The sequence below is a fragment of the Halichoerus grypus genome, chromosome X, assembly GCF_964656455.1.
Source record: "Halichoerus grypus chromosome X, mHalGry1.hap1.1, whole genome shotgun sequence".
Lineage (NCBI taxonomy): Eukaryota > Metazoa > Chordata > Mammalia > Carnivora > Phocidae > Halichoerus > Halichoerus grypus.
In genome coordinates, this window is record NC_135727.1 from 85,987,380 (window position 1) to 86,014,665 (window position 27,286).

General features: G+C 46.5%; 1 protein-coding gene across 2 annotated transcripts; it reads right to left on the reverse strand.

The window, feature by feature from the left end:
- Window positions 1-189: 189 nt before the first annotated feature.
- On the reverse strand, window positions 190-26,499 carry GNL3L (G protein nucleolar 3 like). Of its 2 annotated transcripts, none has more exons than XM_036096658.2 (16): window positions 26,388-26,499; window positions 23,928-23,993; window positions 18,122-18,162; window positions 17,092-17,199; window positions 16,208-16,324; window positions 15,367-15,450; window positions 15,065-15,200; window positions 14,032-14,135; window positions 12,175-12,319; window positions 9,116-9,203; window positions 8,410-8,584; window positions 8,181-8,323; window positions 7,725-7,861; window positions 5,372-5,499; window positions 2,108-2,327; window positions 190-533 (listed from the first exon to the last, which is right to left on the reverse strand). In XM_036096658.2, exons 1-16 carry the CDS (start codon window positions 26,449-26,451, stop codon window positions 451-453), a joined length of 1,839 nt encoding a protein of 612 aa, XP_035952551.1. In that variant the 5' UTR covers window positions 26,452-26,499; the 3' UTR covers window positions 190-450. The 2 variants fall into 2 exon arrangements, with proteins under 2 accessions (XP_035952551.1, XP_035952552.1); XM_036096659.2 differs by lacking the exon at window positions 26,388-26,499 and adding an exon at window positions 26,105-26,249.
- Between the last annotated feature and the right edge of the window lie 787 nt (window positions 26,500-27,286).

Below are 27,286 nucleotides of genomic sequence, written 5' to 3' on the forward strand. Positions count from 1 at the left end.
ACAGCCCATCACAGGAATGTCTTACCACTGAGATCTGTTGCACTGATAAAGAAATCATCACCCTGCCAGGGACCCCCAGGTCTACCAGCAGCCTCGCCTTGTACCTTTAGCTGTTCAAGAGTTTTGTGAGAGTTACTCCTCCAACCAGACCAACCTACAGGATGAGGGATAAATTGTTAGCATCAGGAATCTGATAGTAATTTTATTTCTCTTGTAAAACAGAGTTGGGGTTAAATAAAGGGTATGGGGTTTGCTAGTTCCTTGGCAACTTGGGACTCTTTTTTGGAAGAATGGAGGGGAGACTGAAAAGGGGCATGGTAGGTGAAGAGTTCTTTTAATATGCTGGTACTTCAGGGAGAAGCACACCATTTCATCTGTATTCCCCCATCCCACTGGAACTGGTGCTTGGAGGGAAGGGGGGGGCGGTGGGGAGAAGGTGAGATTAGTCGATCAGTCACCAGCACTGTCATCAGCGTTGCCAGAGAGGTCGAGGACAGACATCATGGAATCAGACAACTTGCTGGCGAGTTTATCTGCAGATGGAGAAATACAGGCAGTCACTTGGTGGCTGGCTCGCCAACAGGATGCCTGCAGGAGCTGGCCTAGATCTACCTTGTTCTACATCAAACTCCCAAACTGGCTCACTTACCCCCAACACCAAACAAAACAACTGGGTGGGGGGTGTTGGCAGCCAGTGTGCAATCTCACAAGTAGAACCATTTGTCTACCTGTGAAATGATCACCCCAATATAGCTTCTATCTCAGAGTGTCAGACTCACTGGGCTCCAGGTATTTTTATCCCTTCCTAGTAACCAAACAGCAATTTTCTTTTACTGTGTTGAGCTTAGCACTCTGCCATTACCCTCAAAGCTCTCACAGCAAAAGGGCAGCATGGATGTAAGGGCTTTAAGCCTGAATGCTCACCTCCCATCCTCCAGCCATACCCTGCTGTTCTTCAGGATTCCCCTCAGACATCATCTCCTCCAGGAAGCCTTCTCTGATCACCCCTACCCCACCACCATCCGGGTTAGGTTCACCAGGCTGAGTTAGGTTTCCTCACTCTGCTTTCTGTGTCTGTGAATACTCTGTGTTGCCAATGTCTGTTTTCTTATTTCCTCCTCACTCCCTTATAATAGGACCAGGAGTTCAAGGGTAATTCACCTCTGGATTCCCAGCACTCAGAGTGAAACCAGGCCAAGAGCAAAGAATTGGGCTTATGGGGTCAATCAATCCTAGGTTTACATTTTGGATCCATTAAATACTAGTTGTTTTACCTTGAGTGTGTCATTTAATGTCTCTGGGCCTCAGTGTCCTCACTTACCAAATGGGGATAAGACTTGCAATGAGTTAGTAAAGATTAGTATAGCATGAAGACCTAAATCAGCCAACCATACAACAGACCACCATTAAAATGAAGAAGGAAATTCTTTTGTGAACGGCCATTAAATGGAAACATGATGTGGCAAAATTATGTTCAGGTGACTAGTGTTTGCACAGAAACAGAGAACAAAAAATATATAAATATTTGCCTGTGTACCTATCTCAGGAATGAGATAGAAGAAATTAACTGGTCACTCTGTGAGGAGGCCTAGATGACTGGGAGACTGGAAGGAGAAAAACATTTCACTGTATATCCCTTTGTACCTTTTGAATTTTGAATATATTGCCTATGGATAAAGTAAACATTACATATAACCTATAAGCTTCCAAACACATAGAAAGCAGCTAAGAAATAAATGGTGGCTATTTGACACATAGACTAGGCCAATGGTTCTCCAAGTGTGGTTCCCAGAAGAGCAACATCAGCATCAACCAGGAACTAGTTAGTAACACAAATTCTTGGGCCCTATGGCCAACATACTCAATCAGAAACTCTGGGGGTGAGTCCCAGAAATCTGTGTTTTAACAAGCCTTCCAGGCAATTCTAACAAGCTTAAGTTCGAGAACCACTGTGCTAGTAGGTGAGCCTAACCCATCCCTGCCCCTTAACCAGGGTTAGCCTGATGCTGGACATATGTAAATGCTCATTCAGGAGGAGCTCCTAATCAGGGCCCAAGTGGGTGCTTTTTGGAGCATGGGGAAGAGGGGTATGGTCAGGTGCCCCCACCGGTACGCTTCTGTATCTTCTTCTTATTCTTCAGGGCAGATGCAAGAGCCTGGCCCTGCTGCAGGGGGTCGGTCTCCATGATCCTCTGCAGCACTGGGCGGCGGTCCACAGGGCAGACATCCACCATGCTATTGTTCCTGGGGCGGTGGTCCACGTTGCGTTTAGCCCACCCCATCTGATGTCGGTTCGGATTGGTGCAATACCCAGTGAGATCTCCAATCTGGAGAAAGAAAGGACAACAGTGAGGTCTGGGCCCCCAGAGTACCGCCAAAGACTTCTGCAGAAGAGACAGGGAAAGGTTTGATTAAGAACAGGAAGCCTAGAGCCTCACAGAACTAAGCTCCAAGTCTTGCTCCATCACAAACTAGAAGGTGCTTAGTTAATTTCTCAGCTGTAGTTGGCTCATCTGTCAAATGGGGTAGACAATGGGTAGCTTGCATGCCTTTTACAAGAATAAAATAAAAAAGCAGAGTTACTTGATCAATGACAATTGGTATTATGATTCTTTTTTCAAGTGACACTACAAAGTCTTACTCAATTTAACAAGTATTTTCGGAGGTCTATTCTGTGCCCAGCTCTATGTGGGGAAATGCTGGAAAAATGAGTCAGATGCAGTCCCATCTTTGAGAAGCAACTGGTCTAAAGAGGATACAACCAACCCATACCACAAGCCAAGTCAGAGTGTGTTAAGTGCCCACCAGAAAGACACAGCATTAAGTAGCAGAGGTTGTGGGGAAGGTGGTGGTCAATATGCTTCTACTGATGGGAAGGTCATTCCTGACTGTGAACAATGGAAAAGCACAGAACATAGCTGGGCACCCAAAAGGGTATCTGTTTGGCTGGAGTACACGTGGGTACATGTGGGTAGTAAAAGCTAACATTGACAGAAAGCTCACTCTGTGCCAGGTACCATTCTAAGCACACACAAATACATGTGTGTATACATATATATGTACACACATGCGCACGTGCACATGTTAACTCATATTATCCTTGCAACAATGCTATGACAAACAAAGCACCTAAGGTCATACAGCTAGTAAAGAATGGAATAAGAACCCTAGCAGCAAGGCTTATATGTATGTATGACTACCCGTTACACTATGGTGGGGAAAAGGCAAGGCTACCAAACTATACATCTTTGGGGTTGCAGCAGGGGGCACCATTCACAATATGGCACACATAAATGGTATCTCCCAGAGTTGTACAATGAAGTGGCCCTGCTCAGGTTCCCTGAACCTGAGTCTGGAACCTGCAGCATAGAGCAGGGAAGTACTGTAGGTCCCTAAGGAAAAATGGTATGTTCTGGGGCTTATGGGCTCATTGAGAAATACTACCAGATGGCCTTAAGCACACAACTTTACACTGGTTTTCCTGTAAGCACAAGAGGAATCTTTAAAACTATGTGAGAATGAGAATGGCATAATTCCTGTCACTACCACACGGTAGGCCTCATCATCTCTTATAGAATATAAGTGACAGTTTCCTTCCTAGGCCCCCTGCCTCCACCCCGGTCCCTTTCTTTCCAACCTGATTTTTACTCTGGCTGCCAGAGTGACAGTTCATTTTTTTTATTTAAGATTGTATTTATTTATTTATTTGAGAGACAGAGAGAGAGCAAGCACGAGTCCGTGGGGAGGGGGAGAAGGACAGAGGGAGAGGGAGAAGCGGGCTCCCATGGGACTTGACCCCAGGACCCCAGGATCATGACCTGAGCAAAAGGCAGATGCTTAATCCACTGAGCCACCAGGTGCCCCCAGAGTGACAGTTCTAATACACAAACCTAACCGTGTCATTTCTTTGCTTAAGAAACCCTTCCAGATATCACGGAGCCATCAAAAATAAAGGACGGCTCTTTAAGTAATGATGTGGAACAATCACAAGATGAATTTTTAAGTGAAATAAGCAAAATACAGAATACAAATAGCATGCTATTATTTGAATTAAAATGGATCTATCTGCGTATATGTATGTATGCATGTGCATAAAGATGGGATAGCTATGAAAAGGACATTCAAGTGTGCTAATGACTGCCTCCAAAGCGGGGACAAGGTGGCTGGGAGACAGCTGCAGGAGAGAAACTTACTTTTCACTGTATACCCTTTAGTACCTTTTAAATTTTATACCACGTACACATACTACCTAGTCAAAAAATAAATAAAAGGTATCTTTTTTATAAAAAATATAAAATATAAAAAATATTTTAAATAAACAAAATGGGGAAAAATAGAAAACCCTTTGACAGAAAAAAATAACCGATTTTCAATGTTTTCCTAATATCCATGGTATAAGGTCTAAAGGACTGCTGTGATCTGATTCCGGATTCATCTTTCCTTGCCTCCACTCTCATTCCAACCACCCCACATCACTAACGTTTCCCCCTAAAACACCACTCTCTCTCCTCTTTGGGCCTCGGCATAAGCACTGTCTGAGCTCCTAGCCACGGGCTGCTGCCCGCCTCGTACAGAGAATTCCTCAGCCTCCAAGAAGGGGCACAAGGATCAAGGCCTTCAGGAAGACTTCCCTGACCCACAAGTAGTATAGGTTAGGGCCCTCAGATTCATGCTTTCCCAAACTCTGCCCCCACCCCTAGTCTGTGTGTCTCCCATAACAGTGCAGAGGTCTATATGTGAAACCCACTAAACTGTGACCTCCTGAAGGGCAGAGATAGGGACACTGGCAGTAGAAGCTGAAAAAGCCTCCAGGAATCATAAGCATGGCATATTGACTTGATCACGTAGGTACTGGGGAGCCATGACAGGGGAGGTGACATGGTCAGATTGTGCCATTAGAAACCACGGGACATATGTCCAGGTGAGAAAGGGTTAGAAGCTTAAACTAGAGTTATAGAAATGGTAGGGATCGAAAGAAGCTGATAGCTTCTCAAGAGACTTAGGAGGGAAAAGCCACAGGACTTGCTGACTGACTGTCTGGGATACTACTGGAAGCTAGTTGGAGGGAAGAGTCAGGGGTACCCAGGTTTGGAACTTGAACAACTGAGTGGCTGAAAGGGGATACCTGCTTTCTAGGCTGGACCCAGGCTGGAAAAGCTGCTTGAGACAGCATGCCTCCTCCTTGGACCTGCCATTGCCTGGTAAAGGATGCACACCACCTGATGCCCAGGGGGCCCATGGGGAGTGAATGAATGACCTACATCTACCCACCATTATAGGCAGACCTTGTGGGAGCCAGAGAGAAGGGACCAACCACTCCCCAGAGCCCTGGGTAGAGGAGAGGGTTACCATGAAGAAAGGGGATGGGTACCTTGTACACAGTGGTTTTATTTTCCATGGCATCTGCTATTTTCATCATCGGAGAATGGAGCCACTTGATCTCCATTTCAAGCGGGTCCATGTCACCCAACAGTTCATCTGCTTCTCCGGTGGCTAAGCCTTTAACACAACCAACACCACTGTCAGGGCCCTAGCTCCTCCCTGCTGCCAGCCCCCCCACCCATTCAGGCCTCAGTTGAAAGGGTATGTGGACGCTGCCCAAGGGAGTTGGGGAGGGAAGGCTCTTTCATTCCTGATGGGAGGCCACATGACAAAGGATTAAAGGCATGGGTTTTGCAGTAGGGCATTCGCCTGCTGGGAGCTGGTCTTGGAGCCTTAGCTTCCTCATCTAGAAAATGAGAATACCACAAGCCTATGACATGGGGCTGCTGTCACAGCAGAGGACACCTGAAATGCACTGGCCTGAGATACTGCTCAGTAAATGGCAGCCACTGGGTTTCCTTCCCTGGGACCAGGCCTCTCTCCCCTTCCTTCTGGCCCCTTGCCTGGAGTTGGCCTCCACTGCAAACCATTAATGCACCCATTGCCCTGGGCCCATGCTATCCTCCCACCTACTTCTAAACTTTGCTACCATCCCCTTCCTCTAATTCCTACTCACTCTTCAAGATACAACACTAGGGCCAACTTCCCTAGGAAATTCTCACCATTAACCTCTCCCTCTCCTCAATTTCCCAGACCTCAATCTTTTGCCAAAGCCCATTCTCAGTGATGGAGCCCCTCTTGCCCTCACATGCAGCCAGGGTCAAGCATCATCATAGGAACGTGAGCTCGAATTCCTCCCAACTACCCACTTGGTAGAAGAGGGAGGTAAAGTTCAGAAAAAGAACTGACTTGCCAGAAGCCACCTGGGGAATAAACTCTGAAGCAGGCAAGTCCTCTTGTCCTCATCTATAATCTAAGGACACTAAAAGGCCCAGAGAAGGAAAGCTAGTGGCCCTCAAGAGAAACAGAGAAACCAGAAGCCAGGCCAGCCAGGGCTTTTTCCACTGCCCGAGTGTCCACAGACAGGCCCAGAGAGCACCAGGCACCTCTCCGAGGTGGGGTAGAGAAGGAAGGAGGAGCCATAAGCCAAGGTTGCAGATTGTAGTACCTGAAGAGAACAAATTTCCCACAGGAATTTCTCAAAGCCACACCTCTGTACCCCAGCAAATGATCATCTTAGTAACAATATTCACCAAGCACGTACTCTAAGCCAGCACTGCTGTGAGCGTTTTTACATATTAAGTAAGTCTTCGTGACCATCTTATTGGGTGAGTGCTACTGTCCCCATTTTACAGAGGATGCCATTGAGACATGGAGAAATGAAGTAACTTAATCACAGCTAACAAGAAACAAAACTTGAATTTGACTCCAGGCAGTCCATTCTTTTAACCACTTAGCTACTCCAAGCTGGGACAGTCTTAGACTAGAGGGCAGGGGCGCCTGGGTGGCTCAGTCGTTAAGCGTCTGCCTTCGGCTCAGGTCATGATCCCGGGGTCCCGGGATCGAGCCCCGCATCGGGCTCCCTGCTCCGCGGGAAGCCTGCTTCTCCCTCTCCCACTCCCACTCCCCCGGCTTGTGTTCCTTCTCTCGCTCTCTGTCAAATAAATAAATTAAAAAAAAAAAAAAAAAGACTAGAGGGCAAAAGAGTTGCTTTAAATGCCACCTCTGCCTGCCACTGACCATGCATCGTTCAGGAAATAGCAGCTTTCTGTGACTCAGATGCCTCCCCGCCAGTGGGGGTGAGAACAAAAATCTAGGAACAGACATGCAGTAGCTGAGGCAAAGCCTAGGGCAACACGAGGGAAGGGGTTTTAGAGAGGAGTGTCTTAGTCCACTCCAGGTCCCAAGAGATGGGGAAAGGACCCTCATATTTCCTGAGCAACTCACTGTGTACACAGTACTTTGCTGACTTTTTTCCTATCTACCAAGAGCCCACAACCACCCCCAAGGCCCAGATTAGAATTCTCCGCCTTGTGGGAGAAAACATTAAGCTTAGAGTTGGTTAAATAATTTTCCCAAAGCCAGAGTAGGGCCACGGCAGGGGAAGATCAAACATGGGATTTTTTTTTTAAGATTTTATTTATTTATCTGACAGAGAGAGAGACAGCGTGAAAAGGAACACAAGCAGGGGGAGTGGGAGAGGGAGAAGTAGGCTTCCCGCAGAGCAGGGAGCCCGACGTGGGGCTCGATCCCAGGATCCCGGGATCATGACCCAAGCCGAAGGCAGACGCTTAATGATTGAGCCACCCAGGCACCCCAAACATGGGATTTGTTGTTGGGTCTGGCTCCCACCCAGGGCAAGACAAAGTACCAGGCAGGCCAGTCCACTTGCCCCTACTTACATTCCATGGTGTCTTCATTGGCCTGCTCGGTATCCTCAATGTCAAAGACTTCGGTCATCTCCTTAATGATCTCAGCACTGAGATGGGCAGGCAGAGTGTGGGTGGCAGGTGGGAGTGTATAGAAGCTGATCTTCCCACTGCATTGGGAGATGGGAGGAAACTGGTGATGTCATTAAGAGAACAAATGACCAATCGAAGAGAGGATGAGTTCCCAAGTCAGAAACAATGAGGAACAACAAGAAAACCCACAGTAGCTTCCGAACAACAAGAAGTTGAGTTGCCGGATAGTCATTGGCCACAAATTCCTGATGGGGACATGACCTGGTGCCTTGGCCTTCCCCTACCCTAGGAAACAGGCTGCCAGGCTGCCCCACCGCTGCAATAAACACAGATGCACCCCCCTTTGTGGAGCCTGACTCTCGGCAGGTGCACCCTCACCCCTAGCCCTCTCCTCACCTCACCCAGTCAGCCAGAACAGCTTTGGCTGCCTGCTCCTGACTGTATATGCCTCCTTTCTTCTTCTTCCCCAAGCGGTGAGCCACCGCAGTCAGAAAGTGCTCAGTGGTCTGGAACCCAGAGATGCCATAATAGTTGGAAATCTGGTGAAGAGAGAAAGAAAAGAAATCATGAGGAAAAATGAAGGGCCCTTGGAGTGGGGCAGGGCACGAGCAAGAGCCTTCTGTACCTCCTCCAGGTTACAGCGTTGCAGGATGGTCTCTACCGGGGTCACAGGGTCTGCCAACTTCTGCACGTGGACGCAGTTGCGCAGGATGGTGCCCACCTCTGAGTTTGGTCCTGGGACAATGCCTGGGGCATCCAGCAGCCTGATGAACTTGTCCAGATAGACCTCCTGCATGAACCTAGGACAGGAAAGGAGATAAGAGAGAATGCAGGACACTGATGAGCTGGGATGTATCTAGTATCCCCCAGGCCCCAGGCATACAGCTGGGAGAGGGGTGAGGGACAGACAGCATACAGATGAAGATGGGAGAGATGTGGGGCTGGGGGCTCTGGGGCCTACAGACCTGGGACTAATTCTAGTCTACTAATACTAGTCTAATTCTGCCACTGGGGACTGAGCTGCAGGGCTGTGGGCAAGCTTCTGATTCTCTGAGCCTCCATTGCTTCATCTACAAAGTGGAGTTGCTTATCTGTAGCCCAATCTTGCATGGCTGCTAAGAGACCTGAAGAAGCTAAGGGGGAAACCACCCAGCTCAGTGCCTGGCCCGCACCTATGGCGTACCAAGTAAATGAGAGCTGTTAGTGAGAGTGCCCAGGGAAGAATCAGAGGCTGGGCCAAGATAAGGAAAAGGGCAGGGGCTGAAGACATGAGAGATGGGGGAATGGGAGGGTCAAGGAACTGTGGAGTGGGGAAGCAGGCAGGTGCTTACTTGGTGACACCAGGAACGGCTCCCACACTGCATGCACGGCTGCGCTTCAGGCTATTGATCAGGCTGCTCTTCCCAACATTAGGAAGACCTACAAAGGGGCGGCAGATGGCTCAGGGCAGGAAGGGCCCTCAGGAACATTTGGGCTGGCCTGTACGTGGGTGGCCCAGGAGGGGACAATGACCAAGTTATGGGGAAGCCAAAAACAGAGCCTGGCCTCCTGCCTTCCCATCCCAGGCCCTGACCAAGCCCCAACATGGCTTACCTACCCCTTTCCTCCATTTGTGAGCATACTGGGTAGACATGTCCCTCTCTCTAGATAGGACACTCACCTCCCACCTACAACCAGCCTGGGAAAGGTGCTCAATGCAAGGCCTCTGTAACACGATCCAACAGAGGGCAGACATCAGGAAATGTCTGTGAAACAGAGAACCATCTGTCCTGGTGTAAAATTCACCTGGTGGGGGGTGGGAGAGCCCCCTCTAGATGTCAGTCTCTCTAAGCAGCTGTCTGCCTGTGGTGCATGTTTTGTGTTCAAGCATCTGTGAGCACCTCTAGGCCTGTGGATGTCTTTGTGTGCTACCCCCTCACTAGGTCTCTTCTCCTCATCATTCTCCTTCTCTGTGTGCCAGAGTTTATGCACAGACCTCTCTCTGATTTTTTTTTTAAGATTTTATTTATTTATTTGAGAGAGAGAACAAGAGAGAGCACTAGCGGGAGGGGGAGGGGCAGAGGGAGAAGGAGAGGCAAACTCCCACTGAGCAGGGAGCCCGAGGTGGGGCTCAATCCCACTGGGATCATGACCTGAGCTGAATGCAGACGTTTAACCCACTGAGCCACCCAGGCGCCCCCAGACACCTCTCTTATGGATGTACCTATGTGTGTGTACCCCTCACGTGTGGAAGTCTCTGTACATCAGTGTGTGTGTGTGTGTGTGTGTGTGTGTGTGTGTGTACACATGTGCATGTCCATATCTCTTGGTTGTTCTCATTCTAAATATTACTCTTTTTTCCATGTTTACTTTCTCCCGCTCAGTCTTTTTCTCTATCATATTCTTTCTCTGTGTAGCTCTATCTAAGCACCTTACTCTGCTGGTTTGTCTCTTTGTCTCTCATTCTGGCCACTGTCATTTCTGATTCTCCCCACCCCACCAATTCTGCCCCTCTTTTTTTAATTTTTTGCTTTTTTAAGTTTAAATTCAATTAATTAACATATAATGTATTATTAGTTTCAGAGGTGGAGGTCAGTGATTCATCAGTGTTATGTAATACCCAGTGCTCATTACATCCTGTGCCCTCCTTAATGTCCATCACCAGTTACTGCATCCCCCCACACCCCTCCCCTCCAGCAGCCCTCAGTTTGTTTCCTATGATTAAGAGTCTCTTACAGTTTTTCTCCCCGATTTCTTCGGTTCATTTTTTTCCTTTCTTCCCCTATGATCCTCTGTCTTGTTTCTCAAATTCCTCATATCAGTGAGATCATATGATACTTGTTTTTCTCTGATTGACTTATTTCACTTAGTATAATACCCTCTAGTTCTATCCACGTTGTTGCAAATGGCAAGATTTCATTTTTTTTTTTATTCTGCCCCTCTTTTTAATTCCCTCGACACCAACTTCTCTCAGTCTCTTTCGGTGTTTCTTCTCTCCATGGGCTTGTCTCTGTATGCTTCTCTGTACATGTTTCACTGTGCTTCCTTGTCTCTGTCTGTATATCCCTAGCCCTCCCTCTGACTCTATTTCTCTATGAACATGTATCTATCTCATCATAGACATGTTTGTGTATTTGTCTCCCTCTGTGACTCTGGGGATGTGACTGGGTCCAAGGGTCCAGTGTATCTGGGCACACATGTCTCTCTGTGCCTCTATTCGCTTGTGAGCAGAGTTGGGGCGAGTATGTGGGAAGGACCTGGGTCTACACGTGTGTTGCCTCTGGGTGTGGACATGTCTGCACAAGTGTGGGTCTGTACATGTATTTGTGGATCTGCATACGTTCCAGGACTGTGTGTGTGTGTGTTCCTCTAGGTCTAACTCTTTGTTCCCGGTTCCTTCCATATGTACCTCTCTCTGAATCTGTCTCTCTATCTGTGTCTGCCTGTCTCTCTCATTGTTTGTTTGTTTTTTTTTAAAGATTTTATTTGTCAGAGAGAGCGCGAGAGAGTGCAAGCACAAGCAGGGGGAGCAGCAAGCAGAGGAAGAAGCAGGCTCCCTGCTGAGCAAGGAGCCCAATGCGGGCCAGGACCCTAGGATCACGACCTGAGCCAGAGGCAGACACTCCACCGACTGAGCCCCCAGGTGTCCCTTTCTCATTGTTTCTTTGGTATGCATGTCTGCCTCTCTACATGCATAAAGTATCTAGCTCTCTTATGTCTCTCTCTGCAGGTCTTCTATAGTCCTTCTGGTATCTTTTTCTGATCATTATCTCAATCTCTCGGCATGCCTCTGTCATTTAAATCCACCCTTCCTTTCCACTCCCCACCAATCCCATCATTTCCCAGTTCTTTTTCTATGTCTATTCAGGTCTATATATCTCTATCTTTTTCTCAGTGTCTAGATCTCTCCCAATGTCTTTCTCTTTTGGCTTCACTTCCTCTCCCTGACAGTCTATCTCTGCTTCTCTCAATTTCCCTCTTCTCTCCCCTATCATCCTTCCCTCAGTGCCCTGGGTTCCAGACTGGCCCAGGTTTGAGTATCAGCTCTACCTTGTCTCACACAGAGCTGATCCCCACAAGTCCCTTTCACTTCTCTGGGCCTCAGTGTCCTTATCTGTCAGAGATATGTTCACTCCTCCCCCCAACCACCCACAGCTCTGGTAGGATGAGATGGCACCAAATCCAAGCACAACCCTGTGTATTTGATCCACGGTTCTAATACTCAATGCATGGTGGTGATTCCCAGTATGCCTTCCTATGTCCACCAATATGTATCACAAGTCACAAAACCGTTCCTGAACTGCTCTTCTCTTCCTCAGAGGGGTAACACAAAGCTCCCAGAATCCTTTGCCCAGTGAAACCCCTGCCCAAGGAATGAGCCTGGGCCCCATGACCTCCCCACAGGTCTTACCCACAACACCCACACGGATATGGGTGCGCACTTCGCCAAGGCGGCAATAGTTCCCCAAAACCCTCATGAGGTTTTCAGCTCCAAAGCAGGCTTTGCTTTTCAGCAGTGACTCGGAGGCCTGATCCACTGGTACAGTGCAACGATTCTGGAAACCAAGGGGTATTACAGAAGAGGCATCAGGTGGGAAATGCAGTCTGAGTCCAGATTTCCAACTTTCAATGAAACTTTCAGGGCCACCTCCCTGTGATCACTGAGCTCCCCAAGGCTGAAGCAGAGGGCTTCTCATGCAGGCCCTGAATACCTGCCATTTCCCTGCTTGCACAAGGCCTGTTTTTCTACTGTCGTTGCGTCTTCAGTCTTCTCTGTCCCTGCCTCTCTCTAGACACACATATCTCTTGCCTCCCTCAGCAGGGAAAGGATGGCACCCCGGCCTCTAGTCAGGCCAAGTTTGAGTTCCAGCTCTGCCTCTCACAGGTGTGTGGGCATCAAATCCTGCTTTCCTTCTCTGGGTGTCAGTGCCCTCATCCACAAAATGGGGACACTGCCCTCCCTGCCTGTGGTGGGAAGACAGTGCCTGGCCCATAGCCTACCTTCCCTTAATTCCTCACATAAGACAAGGCCACTCCAGCTTCCATCTCCTTACTCATGATGCCACCTCCTCAGCCCAGAATGACCTTCCACCTCTTCCTCTCTCCTTACTTACCCACCACAGCACTACAAATTAGGAATTAAGCTAAATCTCCATCAGTAAGAAACAGGTTAAGGAAATACATCCTTAAAGTGGAATACAAATGAAAGAGAGCTGTTAGAAAAGGATGCTCACCACATTTTTGCCATCGAGAAGGCCAAAAATTATATAAATGAGGTATCAGGTTTCCCCAAATGAGTAGATTAAAATGTTTAATGATAGCAAGTGTTGGAAAAGGTGTAGGGAAATAAGCCCTCTCACACATTCATCTACCCCAGGGGTAGGAAGATAAATTGGTACAGCCACTGGAAGGGAGGCAATTTGTCAGTGTCTAAGAAAATGTAAAATACATACCCACTCCACCCCTCAGTATCCAACCTATATAAACACTCGCCCACCAGTCAAGATAACATATGCAAGGGTATGTGCTAAAGTAATGCTTATAATGATTAAAAATTGGAAACTAATTTTATTTAGCATCAAAAAAGTACATCTCTAAAAAAAATTGCCACGGGAAAAAAAAGCAAGCCCCGGGATGACACATAGGACACTCCCAAACACTTCCTTCTCTCTCTATATATATCTACATATATATAAAGCACAGAAAAGTATCTGAAAGGACACACACCAAGCTAACAATGGTGGTTACATCTGGGTATGGATAAAGGAGCCTAGAATTAAGGGTACTGGTAAAGGGTATTTAAGCTGTCTGTAATTGCTTTTATTTTTTTCTACTTTATTTTTTCATAAATAATAACTTCTACACCTAGTGCAAAGTTGAAAAAATATCCCCCAGAACCCAGTTTCTCTCCTCAGAAGCAACCAATGTTTCTGTAGCACTTTAATATTTTACAACTAAAATGTATTTGTGTTAATGAAACAATTAGAAAATAGTGTGATTTGTGTTAAGGAGAAAAATGAAGACATATGTTTTTAAAAGCTAACAAATAGTTAACTATATTTTCCAAATTTTCTATGGACAGTATGTATTACCCTTACATCTGAGAAAGAAAAAAAAAAAACCTTCCCAAAAAGCTAAAATATAGGAAGAAGTAAAGTGAAACAAATATTAAAAGGTCATCTAGTAAGGCAAAAAGCTCAAAGTTGAAGGCCAAAGGGCTGGAGGCCCCAGTCCAAGTCATGATCCTCCAACCCTGGCCCCAGCTTACCAGGTTTTTGACCTGATGCTGTGTGCTGGCCTTGAAAGCCACGGTCGGCAGCTCATTCCGAAGGTAATCCAGCCACTTCTCTACAATCTCTTTGGGGACCAGGTCTGGGGAAAATAGAAATAGGTAGGACTAATAAGGAGCACATCACTTCAATGGCTCACTCTAAAGATATACCCACCCACACCCAAGGCTAGGCCCACCTCCTGCCTACAGATGTCTCCCTGGCCCTATCAGTACCTGTCCAGCTCCCAGGTTAAAATTAGAAAGGAAAGTCTAGTCTAGGAGACTAGTTGGCCCTCTCTGAGGGGACCTCTGTCCTTGGGGAAAATGGGCAAATTAGCTGTTTGGTCCCAGATGCCTTCCTTCCAAGCCAGGCTTCCTAAAGATTGTTTCCCACTCTCTTTGTAGATCCTTCTAGGTTGGGCCAAATGTCAAGAGTAACTCTGACAAGAATATGGCTACCATTTGTGGGGTACTAACCATGCATACACCAAGCACTTTATCATTAATTCTCACAACAACCCTGTGAGATTGGGACAATCACAGCCCATTTTACAGCTGGAGAAACGGAAGCTCTCAGGTGACACGACTTGTCCAAGACCCTAGAGAAAATTGACAGTACAACTGGGATAAGACCCAGACCTCAGTGACTCCTGAGCCCATGTACTCTTCTGCCCTAGTCTTTGGGTTCCAGTTCGGGGCAGACAGGAATTCTCCGGGGTTGGCCAATAAGGCTCAAAATGGCAAGAACAAGGGACTGAAGGCAAACAGGCTTGGACCCCATCCCCAACTTCTGCTATACCGTGTGTGTGTGTTTGTGTGTGTGTGTGTGTGTGTGTATGTGTGTGTGTGTCTTTAAACAAGTGATTTCACCTCTCAGATTCCTGGCTTTAAATAACTGAACACAAATTCCTACCTCACACAACTGTTATAATTACCACTGAGTTGCTGAGTCTCAGGGTCTGGTCTGAACTAGTCTTTCAAGAAGGTCTGGCCCCTGTCCTGCCTTACCCAATTCTGCCCCAACACCCACCAATCTTGTTCAAGACCAGGACCAGCTTCTTGTTGCCTTCTGCCTGCAGGACAGCCTCTTCCATTTGGAAGCAGCGGCAGCCCAATGGGTCCCTGGCATCCAGGACTTCCAAAATCACATCAGAGTATTCCACCACCTGCAGGGGAAAGGACAGGGGATGAAGGCAGGGCAAGGATTGGGTGTGAATCACACAGGCCCATAAAAGAAAAGTCTCCATCTCAGTCAGGAAAAGCAGAAATGGAGGGGCGATGGGATGGGATTGGCGCCCTCCCTAAAAAACCTTAAGAAATGGGTCTCCATACCTTACGGAACTCCTTGTAATAAGCCTTCCTTGTCGCCTCATCATCCAACTGAGGAAACATATTTAATTCCTGCAGAACTTCCTCCTAAAGGAAAAAAAAAGAAAGAATGGTCCAGAGAGGAAAGAGGGAGTGAAAGTCAGGGCTTCGGAAACCATGACAGGCTGGGGGAGCCATGGGAGTCCCAGCCCACTGGAGAGTAACTTTGACCAGCCAATAAAGCTGGGAACTGGAAGAATGGATGGAACCACATAATGCATGTGTGTGCCTATGTTTAAATATGTATTCAAGCACTAGCTAGGGACCTGAGTGTGCACCTGTGTGTGTAAGGAAGGAATGTGAGAGGGAAGTATTAAGTGAGAAAAACAACCCATGTGGGAACATGGGATGGGGGAGCCAAAATATGCACTTTACCTTAGGAAAGGAACTTTGAGCTGGAAAGTGCATATTCTGTGAAGTGAGAACATATGCCAGAAGGGCAGTAAGTCCAAGAAGGAAGCTGGCATCCCCCTCACATACCCTCCTCTGTCAACCCTTCCCTCCCACTTATTCCCTCTCCCCCTGTCCCCTGGTCCTAGGTCTCCCTTCCTCTACTCCCAACCCTGTCTTTGGGGCCTATCCAGGGTTGTCCAGTCACAGATAAGGCTCAAAATGGCTCTCTGCTTCCCTCTCATACCTCCCTCCCTCCATCCCCACTGTTTCTCATCTTCTCTGCACCTATTTCCTCCGTCCCCCCGGCAACAATCTCCCATCCTTCCTCTTTCCCTTTCACAGAGCAACGGCAATAGATGCTTTTCAGCAAACCCGAACGCATCTGAACCAGAAGCAAAGGCTGTCCTCTTACCTTATGCTCAAATTCCTCCTGGCGTTGCAGGACATCCTGACAGTAGCTTTCGATAGTCCTGCGTCTGTGTCTCTCTTGCTCCCGGGCAGCCTGCTGCTTCTCCCTCATCTCCTCAACCTAACAAAGGAACACACAGCAGGACTATAGTTATAGGTCTGTAACCTAAGGGAGGGGTGGGAGACCTACAGTAACAGAGAGCGCGTGACAGAGGGAAGAAACAGTGTTGATGTGGCAGAGGTAGGACGGGCAGGGATGCAGGGAGAGAGCAGATATGATAGCAGGAGATACAGGGTTTGAGAGAAAGGAAACAAAAGATGAAGGAAGGGAAAGTGTGGCAGAGAACAATAAAAAGAGGGCATGTGAAACGGAGAGAGAATGTGTTCTAGGCAAAGGGAATCAATTAAGACCAGAGGGAGAAAGAGGACAAGGTCCTGGGATGCTCCATCATCTAAAGAGCAGGAAAAGGAAGGAACAGCCAAAGAGACTGGGAAAGAGGAAGGACGACATCCAGGAGAGTGAGATGACAAGAAAGTCAAAGTGAGAGTGCTTCAAAGAAAGCATGGTCTCAAATTCTGACAATTCGGATGAGACGATGGAAGGAGACTATCCCTGAGTGTGATGTCACAGAACGAACTGGTGAGGCTGACAGGAGAGTTTTCAGTGGGGCAGTGGGAACACAGCAGGGCAGCAAGGGACGGGGAGGTGAGGGGGAGATAAGCAAACGGAGACACTAAATCAAGTATCAAAGTGACCCCCTTCTCTTCCTTCTTCCACAAACAGCCTCAACAACCCTAACAACTTTGGTCTTTGCCCTTCCAGTCACCACTTCTGTGGACCTGGCAGTCAGGCCAGGCCCTCTCCCTCCCCCAAGGTCAAGGGCTTACCCTCTTCTTCTTTAATTCAGCCTCCCGACTGGCATGATCATTGGAGTGAACAAACTGGGGAGCAGAAGCCACTTTGGAAGCTGCTTTCTTTCCATTCTGCTTTGCAGGCTGGTCACCACACAAAAGGAAACAATCAAACAGAGCGAATGAACCCATGGAAATCACCCTTCCTGGAGGGTTAAAGCTGCTCAAAAGTGTAGTTGTAGGGAAAAGAGAGGAATAAGCAAAAAGAAGGGCTCTGTCCTCAGAGGTCTGCCCATCTGGCTAGAGAAGAGACCCTCCCTCTCCTAGGCAGGGACTGACTGAAGAACCCCAGGGCAAATGGAAAAGTTTCCCAAGTAAAGGCCAAGGGAAATGCTAAAGTAGCTCTCAAAGTGTGGTTCGTGGACCAGAGCAGCACCATCACCTGGAAACTGGTTAGAAATATAAATTATGGGATGCCACAACAGACCTACCGAATCAGAAACTCAAGGGTGAGGCCCAGCAATCTGTGTCTTAACCAGCCCTCCAGGTAATTCTGGGTAATTACCTGGAGGGCTGGTTAAGGTTTGAAAACTTTAACCACGTTAAAATTTGAGAACCACTGCTCTGGCCCATCTTACCTGTCTCCACCTTTCCTAGCAGGACCAGGAGCTGGAGCCAAAGATTATGTTTTGGCCTCCCTCCTCAACAAGAGCAATAGGGACTTGGGAGCCAGACAGACCCAAGTCCCAGCCATGCTACCCTGAACGCAGGAACTTTCTCACTGAGGCTCAGTTTCTTCATCTTAAAAATGGAGCGATCCCTACACCAAGGTAACTCAAGCACAAAGCAGCACATGGCTCATGGGGGAAAATTAATAAATGCTGCTGATTCTCTGCCGCAGCCAACCAGAGAAGGAGGGAAAGCCAGATCCTCTGACTCCAATTTGCTGCTCTGTCTGGAATGACCCAACATCTACTGGGGTTTGTAGACCTCTTCTAAGGCAGGGAACCTGTTCCTGACCTTACCAACAATGGGTATACCTTACCTGGGGGTCAAGCCAACTTACCTTCTTGCAGCCTTTGGAACCTTTACCTGGTTTTTTATTTTCTACAAAAAAAAAAAAAAAAAAGCCATTATCCACCTACCCAACATCTGTTTATACCTTAATCAAAGCCAGGCCACACTGGGAACCTAAGGAGGACTGAGCTACCATGTCTGTCCAGGCCCAGAACAACAAAGACATGGAGATGACAGCAACAGGGTCAGAGGAAGTACTGGAGAAAATGTTTGAGACATTATTTCAATGTGGACTGAAACAATGCTTATGGGAACCCTGTGAAGAGGGCTACCTGAATGCATGTTTTTAACTCCTCTCTCTCCCCTAACTTCTGGCTGGGGGCAACTCAACAATTGCTGCACCAGGCTCAAGTTGGGGGCTGCTGGCATGGGAAGGTGATCTGAGGAGTCCCAGGTGGCTAAGCCAGGGCAGATGCCCTCAGCACATGGGGAGAGAACTACTCCTTCCTGCTGACCCTGCTCAGGCCATTAACTCCAAAGGGACTTGTCCTATCTAGCCAAACTGTGGCCTCCTTTGGATACAAGGAAGAGAGAGCTCATCTTCTTCAATCACATCTAAACAGAGCCCAAGAACTTAAGAGGCCTCACCCTCTTCATGAGAAGTCCCATCTGTCATCCCCTTCACAGCTGGCCCTTGGGGAAGAATGGTTGCCTTAATGCTTACTACCTGCAAGGGGGCTAAAGAAATTCCTAGAGGGGGAGGTTCTGGAAGGTCAGGATATATACAAACAAATATAGGAGCAGCTTGGAATTACCAGAGAACAGGCTCCCCAATCACATAAGGTAGTTCACACCAAAGCAGAGTTAATATAGGAAACAGAATTTAGATACTATTGCAAATACTTAAGGAGATTCAAGAAGATACCTCAAAGGAACTGTGTGAGAAAAAAAAAATTCCCAAAACCTGATATTGGATAAAAATTCAATAGATGTAGTGAAAAACAACACAGACACCATTAACAACCAAACTAATAAGCTGGAAAATCAAGAGAAGAGCTTGCTTAAAACAAAAATCTAAAGAAATGGAAATTATGAGTAAAAATAAAAAATGGAGAATGGGCCCAGGAGAGCTGATATCTAAATAACAGGAGTTCCTGAAAGAGAAAAAGGTACAAATGGAGAAGCAATTATTTTGTTAAAATAATAGATTAAAGTTCCTTAAATTGAAAACAGGCTTGAGGGTTCAGATTAGAAAGGCTCATGGGACACCAAGATTAACAAAACAAGAAATACCATAGGCATACCCTGATGAAAACTCTGAACTCTAAGGATAAAAAGAAAATCTTATAAACTTCCAAACAGGAGTTTCCAACAAAGGCAAGAGAAGCAGACAGCCTTCTCAAATCTACAACTCTTAACATTTAAGACAGAATAACCACTACAAAGTTCTTTTTTAAAAAGATTTATTTGAGAGAGAGAGCAAGCACGAGCAGGAGGGGCAGAGCTGAAGAAGGAGAGAGAATTTGAAGCAGACTCTGCACTGAGCACGGAGCCGGACGCAGGGTTCAATCTTACAACCCTGAGATCACGACCTGAGCCAAAACCAAGAGCCGGACTCTTAACTGACTTCGCCACCCAGGCGCCCTGTACAATTACAAAGTTCTGAAACAAAGAACTGTGTACCAAGCTAAATTCCTATACTTAACCAACAGATTACTCTTACACAAAGTTAAAAGGCATTTTCAGATGTGCAAAGATTACCACCTGTGTTCTGGTAAAACTACAGTTGACCCTTGAACAACTTGAGTTTGAACTCCATAGATTCACTTATACACAGATTTTTTTTTTTTGATAAATACGTGTAGTACTGTAAATGTGTTTTCTCTTCCTTACGATTTTCTTAATAACATTGTCTTTCCTCTAGTTTCCTTTATTGGAAGAATACGGTACATAGCACACCTAACAAAATATGTGTTAATAGACTGTTTATGTTACTGGTAAGGCTTCCCGTCAGTAGTAGGCTATTAGTAGTGAAGTTTTTGGGGAGTCAAAAGTTCTATGTGGATTCTTGACTGCACAGGGGCTTGAGGCCCCTAAGCCCCATGTTGTTCAAGGGTAAATTGTACTAAGGAAGTATACCAGCAAAAATAAAAATTAATTCAGAATAAAGATCTCAAGCTAAAGGAAACAAATAATGATGGGCAGGAAATCGATTAAAACTTACCATTAAATTAAAAAAACAACTTACCATTAAATCTTCAAAATGCTACTAACGTAGCTAAGAACTATAATACATGTTTAGAAAAGATTTTTAAAAACCAGGAAGCATATTATAGGAAATAGCTCAGTACCAAATACCAAATTATTTCAACAAAATCCTAGAATCAAGCAATAGGGGATGGAAAAGTAAAATCATGAAAGCATGATCTTACTTTGGAAGGATAGGATAAAATAGTTATTACTTAACTTTGGTAAAGTGACAGAGAAATTCAAGTTTAATTATGTTTGATATAAACATGAATGCAACTACTAACATAACTTTATAATCACTGGGGGACACCTGGGTGGCTCAGTCAGTTAAGCGTCTGCCTTCGGCTCAGGTCATGATCCCAGGGTCCTGGGATGGAGTCCTGCATCGGGCTCCTTGCTCAGCAGGGAGCCTACTTCTCCCTCTGCCTGCCTCTCACTCACACTCTCTCTCTCTCTGACAAATAAATAAATAAAATCTTTAAAAAAAACTTTATAATCACTGGTGGATTTTTTTTGAACTTGAAAAGTAAATAAATAAGAGACTAAGAAGAAACAAACAAAAAATATAAAATGGCAGAAATTAGACCAAATATATGAATATGAATGGATCAAATTTTCCTGTAACAACAACAACAAAAAACAGACCTCAAGTCTCCTTTTCTTCCAAAGTACTCATGTTGTAATGAAAAGAATGTGAGGTTGGGAATGAACCAGGACTGGCCATTTTACTCAACAATTTCTATCTGCCTAACTTCCCTGGAAACTGAGGGCCTGTGCCGGATACAGGCACACAATAAAAACAAAATAAATCACTTAGTAAGGAGAAAACACTCCTTGCAGGGCTCCTCAATAACCTCCCCAGATTTAACCATTATCATTACCATCTGGGTCCAAGGTATTGCTGAGAGCTCAAATAGCTGCACCATGAGGCACCTCTCCCACCTTCCACTGCAGTCATTCCACTTAGTCTGATCATTACTTAGTTGCAATTTACCAATCATAGTCTGTGTTTTATGAGCACATGTTAAGTTTTTGTTTAATAGTCACCATTTTTCCCACTCATGCAGATGTATATGATTGTTCTTTAACAGGTAATGGTCATATGGTTCCAAAATAAGGTGTATTTTGAGAGGTCTTCCACACTTGTCCCTAGCCACTGCACTCTCCTCACTGCAACAAGAAACCACTTATTAGTGCAAACGCAAATATATGTAATCTTATTTCCCCCATTTTCTCCATTAAAGATAACATAGTACGTCCTCCCGTTGACAACTTGCTTTTTTCACTTAACAAATCCTAGAGATCTTTCCATCTAATACTTCTTCCATATAATAGTCTTTCTATATATTCTTTCCATTCAGTACTTCCTCATTTATTTTAAACTGCCAGGGTTCTTGGGCGCCTGGGTGGCTCAGTCGGTTAAGCATCTACCTTCGGCTCGGGTCATGATCCCAGGGTCCTGGGATCGAGCCCCACATCGGGCTCTCTGCTCAGCGGGGAGTCTGCTTCTCCCTCTGCCTTGGCCTGCCACTCCCCCTGCTTGTGCTCGCTCTCTCTCTCTCTCTGTCAAATAAATAAAATCTTTATAAACTGCCAATGTTCTTTTGTATGCATATACTCTACTTCATTCAACCAGCTCATTATTGTCTTTTTCATCACTATCAATATTTTATTATCATCTGGTATTTGATGTTCTTAAATAGAAAATAATTAATTTTGTTCATTTTTCTTGTGTTACTTGAAAAAAATGATTATTTGCTTTTGGTATTCACATAACCAAAGTCTGATTCTTGTTGATTTTTTTATGATTATATAAAGTAAGTGTATTGAACTTTTTTTCACCAAGCCCACATAGGCAGGGCCACCATTCACACAGAGTATGGGGTCACTGGGTTGCACAAGTCTTGTCTAGCCTATGATGTCATTTTCTATGTGGACTATAGCAAGATAAAGGCAGGAAGCACAGAACCAGACCAGCCCTAATGCCCTCGCCTTCCTTCTTATATGGGAGAGTCATGTATCACATTTGTCTTCTCTCTCTAGGCTGTAAGCATAGTGGAAGGAGGAGGAGGAACTGAGTTAGGACAACTGAGACATTCTAGTGCCCGGCACACAGTAAGTACCAAATAGCTATGCCCAGTTATGCTGGGCCCTTGGGACAAAAAGATAAACCAGATGTGGGTGAGAAGTTAACAGTGCAGTGGAGGAGACAGACCCAGTCATACAGTATCAACAGCCCCAGTTCTTAGGGGTACAGACCATGGAAACCAAGGGAGAAGCTTAATGGGAGAGATTCCTAGAGGAAGTAATGTGTAAGTTGAAATCTGAAAAATGAGCAAGAGTTATCCAGTTGAAGAATGAGGGAGAAGGGAAGAAAAGCATCTCAAAGGCAAAAAGAAGAGCAATTTGTCCCCATTGTCTGGTATTTACTGCTATTCACCTCGGATCAAGTCATTTAACTTTGCTGAGTCTCAGTTTCCTCAACTGTAAAATGGGAATGGGGGATAAGGGGAATATCACCTCCAAGGAAGTTGGGAAGACAACGATACCATACGTAGAAGACAGACTAAATGATCTGGTACCTACTGAGCAATTTTTTGAGGGTTTTTTTTTTTATTATTTTAGTATAGTTGACACAATGTTACACTAGTTTCAGGTGTACAACATAGTGATTCCACAAGACAAGTCTAAGTCTATGCATGATGCTCTGCTCACCATAAGCATAGCTACCATCTGTCACCATACAATGCTACAATACCACTGACTCTATTTCCTATACTGTATATTTTAATCCCAAGACTTATTCATTCCATAACTGAAAGCCTGTATCTCACTCCCCTTCACCCATTTTGCCCCATCCCCTCATGCCATACTGAGCAATTTTTTAAAATAGAACTACCCTATGATCCTGTGATCACACTACTGGGTATTTACCCAAAAAATACAAAAACACTAATTCAAAGGGATACATGCACCCCAATATTTATAGCAGCACTATCTACAATAACCACATTATGGAAACAGCCCAAGCTCAGGTAGCTAGCTGCACCATGAGGCACCTTCCCCACCTCCCCCATCGACTGAGGGATGGATAAAGATATGGTGTATATATCCAACAGAATATTACTCAACCACGAAAAAGAATGAAATCTTGCCATTTGCAATGACACGGATGGAGCTAGAGAGTTTAACACTAAGCAAAATAAGTCAGAGAAAGACAAATACCGTATGATTTCACTCATATGTGGAATTTTAAGAAACAAAACAAATAAGCAAAGTTAAAAAAGAGAGAGAGAGAGAGAGAGAGCCAAACCAAGAAACAGACTCTTAACTATAGAGAACTGATGGTTACCAGAGGGGAGGTGGGGGGGGATGGGGGAAATAGGTGATGGGGATTAAGGAGGGCACTTGTGATGAGCACTAGGTGATGTATGGAAGTGCTGAATCACTATACTGTACACCTAAAACTAATATAACATTGTATGTTAACTACATTGGAATTAAAATTTTTTAAAAAAGAAATAATAATTTTTAAAAAGTTGCCATGAACTACTACAAATATTCATTAAAGCTTAGCATTGGGAGGGGTGGTAAAAGAAACTCACTGTGTCTGTGTTTCATCATGATGACTAGCTTGAAAGCAGGTAGGTTCAAATCTGCAGTCTTCCTTCCTGTCAGAATGGAAGAACCAATGTGAAGACAGAGGGGGGAACCACAATGCCAGAAGCCCCCTTCCAAGCCCCCTACAGGCAAAATGAAATGTGCAAAGAACTTGATAAGGAAGCCCTAACAATTGGAGAACTAGGAGAAGAGGCTATAATGGAGTTGGGGCCTGGTGTAGCTATCTACACAGGGAAAGCAGCATCACACCACCCAAAAGGAAGCTAAGTCTAAACCTCTCTTCCTGGGTGGAGTCAGTGCCTCAATGCATCAGATGAAGTCCTTGGTCCTCAATCCTCCACCCTGTAGTGTTATATACCCTAGTACTAAACCTCTCTAGGCTGAGAGAATGGGGTATACAAGGATGGCCTGTTTCTACATATTAATAGTACCTCTTTTCCCAAGTAGGGGGGGATGTATGCCTGCATGTGTGATTGGGGTCTGTTCCTTGGTGAACGTGGGTAAGGAGATGCCTTCTGTTGCTCTACTCTGGGGTGTAGAGGAACTGGGAAAACCAGCACAGTGGCTGTGTGCATCTCTGCCACATGGGAGAGAAGTGCAGGTCTGTACATCTCTAAGTTGGCGAGTAGGAATCCTGGGTCTCTGTACCCTGGGGAGGGCTGGGGTGAGGGGAAGATGATATGCTGGTCTCCACTACAAGGTGATATTAGTTGACACACTAACAAAGCGGGGGGGGGGGGTATATGCAGTCTTGCATGAATGGGGTCTGCACCTTGCCTGTTGTGGGCTATTCTGGACCCTTCCACGGGGGTGGGATGGGGAACAATCTGTTTATCTTTTATATGGGTTGAAGTCAGCAGTGTGCTAACACTGAAGGGAATAGGACCTCTGGTTCTCCACATGGGGTGGGGGGTAGGTACACAACTATAAATTCAGTGGATCAGCCCTTACACTTTGCAGGGAGGGGGGCAGTTATCCTGAATGGAGAGTAAGAGATTTGAGCTCTTCTACCTTGGGTAAGGGGGGAGCCCACATGCACAAAATGTAGGGTGATCAGTGATGTCACTGTCTCTCAACACTGCACGGAGGGGGAGCTGCACCTCTCTGCTCCCTTGATTGCGGGGGGGTGTCTCTCTTTTGCTACATTTGGTGATTCCAAATCTTTGGGGAAGGAGGAGGGGAAGGATGATCTCTGTTTACCTCAAAAGGAGAACAAACCTGAGCCCCTCTACCGCAGCTGCCCAATAAGGGGCAGATCTGACAATATTCCCAGGTTACGGTCTGTTTCTCTTTGCTGCAGGGCATTTTTGGGGCCGGGCCTTTACAAATTCAGTAAACCAGTGCCTTCTTATGGGGTGGGGTGAGGAGTCAGGTCTGATTTTCCACAACGGGGACTCACTCTAGGCAAGAGGAGGAAAATCTGCGTGGTTCTCTATGGGCTGAGGCAGGTGCCAACCACTTGGAAGAGGGGTGATCTAACATCTCTGCAGTAGCGGGGGCGGGGCTTCCACAATTAGTTACACGGGGGCGAGGCAAGGAAGTCTCCAGCTCTTCCGTCTCTGTATATTAAACGTTTCTAAGCTCCTCAGTACTGGCGGTCCGGCAGGGGTAGGCGGTATTGTATGTCTGTGGAGGAGGTAATACATCAAAGCCTCTGGCCAAAGAGAAGAGATGCGCCGAGGCGGCTGTGTGTGCCTCCGCGCCAGTAAAGGTCCGCGCCGCTCAGCCGGGGGAGTGGGGGACGGGGAGGGCGGTTATGTCTCTATAACCATGGGCTCGATGTCGCCACACGGAGACGCCTGTCTATACTGGAGGAGTGCAGAATGGAGCCTTGCTATCCTGAAGGCAAGAGGGCACTCGATGCTTCTCCACACAAGTGGGGTCTGTGACTTTCCACATATTGTGACCAGAGGTCTACACCTGCCTAGATGGGGTGGGGCCGTGCTCCTTTACCCAGCGAGAGTGCATTTAGGCACATGCCCATTTGCGGAGCGATCCCTGTTCCTCATCTGGGCCCTTCTACCGTGGATGACAGCCGGTTCTCTCTGTCTCCATTCCAGGGTGGAGGACACCTCTAGTTTCCAACTCAAATACACGATCCTTACCGCGCGGCTGGCTGGGTGAGCGCTCACAACGAGAAAAGAGGAGAGTCGTCTCTTACCTCCACTTCCGGCGGGGATCAGACAGGAGAGAATGGCACTACGATAGGGTTGGTCTGCAAACTGCGCTCGCGCCGCTAGGCTCCGACTTCCGGATCCCAGCCTTGCGGGCCTGGTTGGCCCGCCTTACGTCCCCCCCCCCGAGGGGCGGGGCCTCGGATTGACGGCTCGCGCCCGCCATCCCTACTCCGCAGGCGCACTGGTCCCGCCTCCCCCGCTGCCCTGTGAGGTGAGGAAGAAGCCGAGAGGGGGTAGGTTGGTAGCGGCCGGTCGTCATATACCTACTTGTAAGCCAAGATCTTGTCTGCCGGCCTCTACCTGGACCCGAATATGCGTGTTCCCGAATCATAGTGACCAAGCAATCACCATGATCGCAGGTGGGGGTCAGTCCCTTTGTCTACAAAGGAAGATGGCGACGGGCAGGGTGTGGGAAAATGGCCGCCTGGGTCACATGTCTTGCCGAGTGCTCCCCACCTAAAAGTGACTTGGTTAGCTATTCCCAACAACCTTCCTGGCTTGTAAGGCCCCAGACAAACCCTGAAGCAGGTACTCCCAGCTCTTTATGCAGAAGTTCAAATCCATGGTCAGGCCCAGGAGCTGAACAACTGGAAGTCTCTCCCACCCGTTTGTCCTCTTCCCCTCCTCCTCCCTCCTTCTTTGGCCCCAGAGCGGCAAATGAAGAAGGGAATGAATATATACCTCTGAAGTGGGAACAAATAAGGATTTCTTTAGAAACCATCTTGAGGAGCTCCTGACATGGTTGGAGAATGAGGTCTCCCCTTAAAAACAGTAAATATTAGTCTGAATATGTCTTCTTTATGATAATTTAATTCCAGCCCCTTCTCTTCTTCAAACCTGAACTTTGGGGTAGGGCCCAGCCCCTCTACCCCTAGGGTATGTTCCTCCACTTCCAGAATATACAAGCGGAAATCTCTGCCTACTCCTACCCCTTACATACACACTACTCACTGCCCCTACACTGATGAAAGGGGTCTAACCTCTCACCCTGGAGATAAACAAAACTCCTGGGGACTCCAAACCAGGCCCAACCACCTTCCCCCTTACCCCTGCATTAGCAAATTCTTCCTGTTTCTTTAAGACCTAACTCTTGTCACTTCTATGAACTTTCCCAGCTGAGTTAGAAACTCAGAACACCTTTCTGCACTTATTCCTTAATGCTGTAA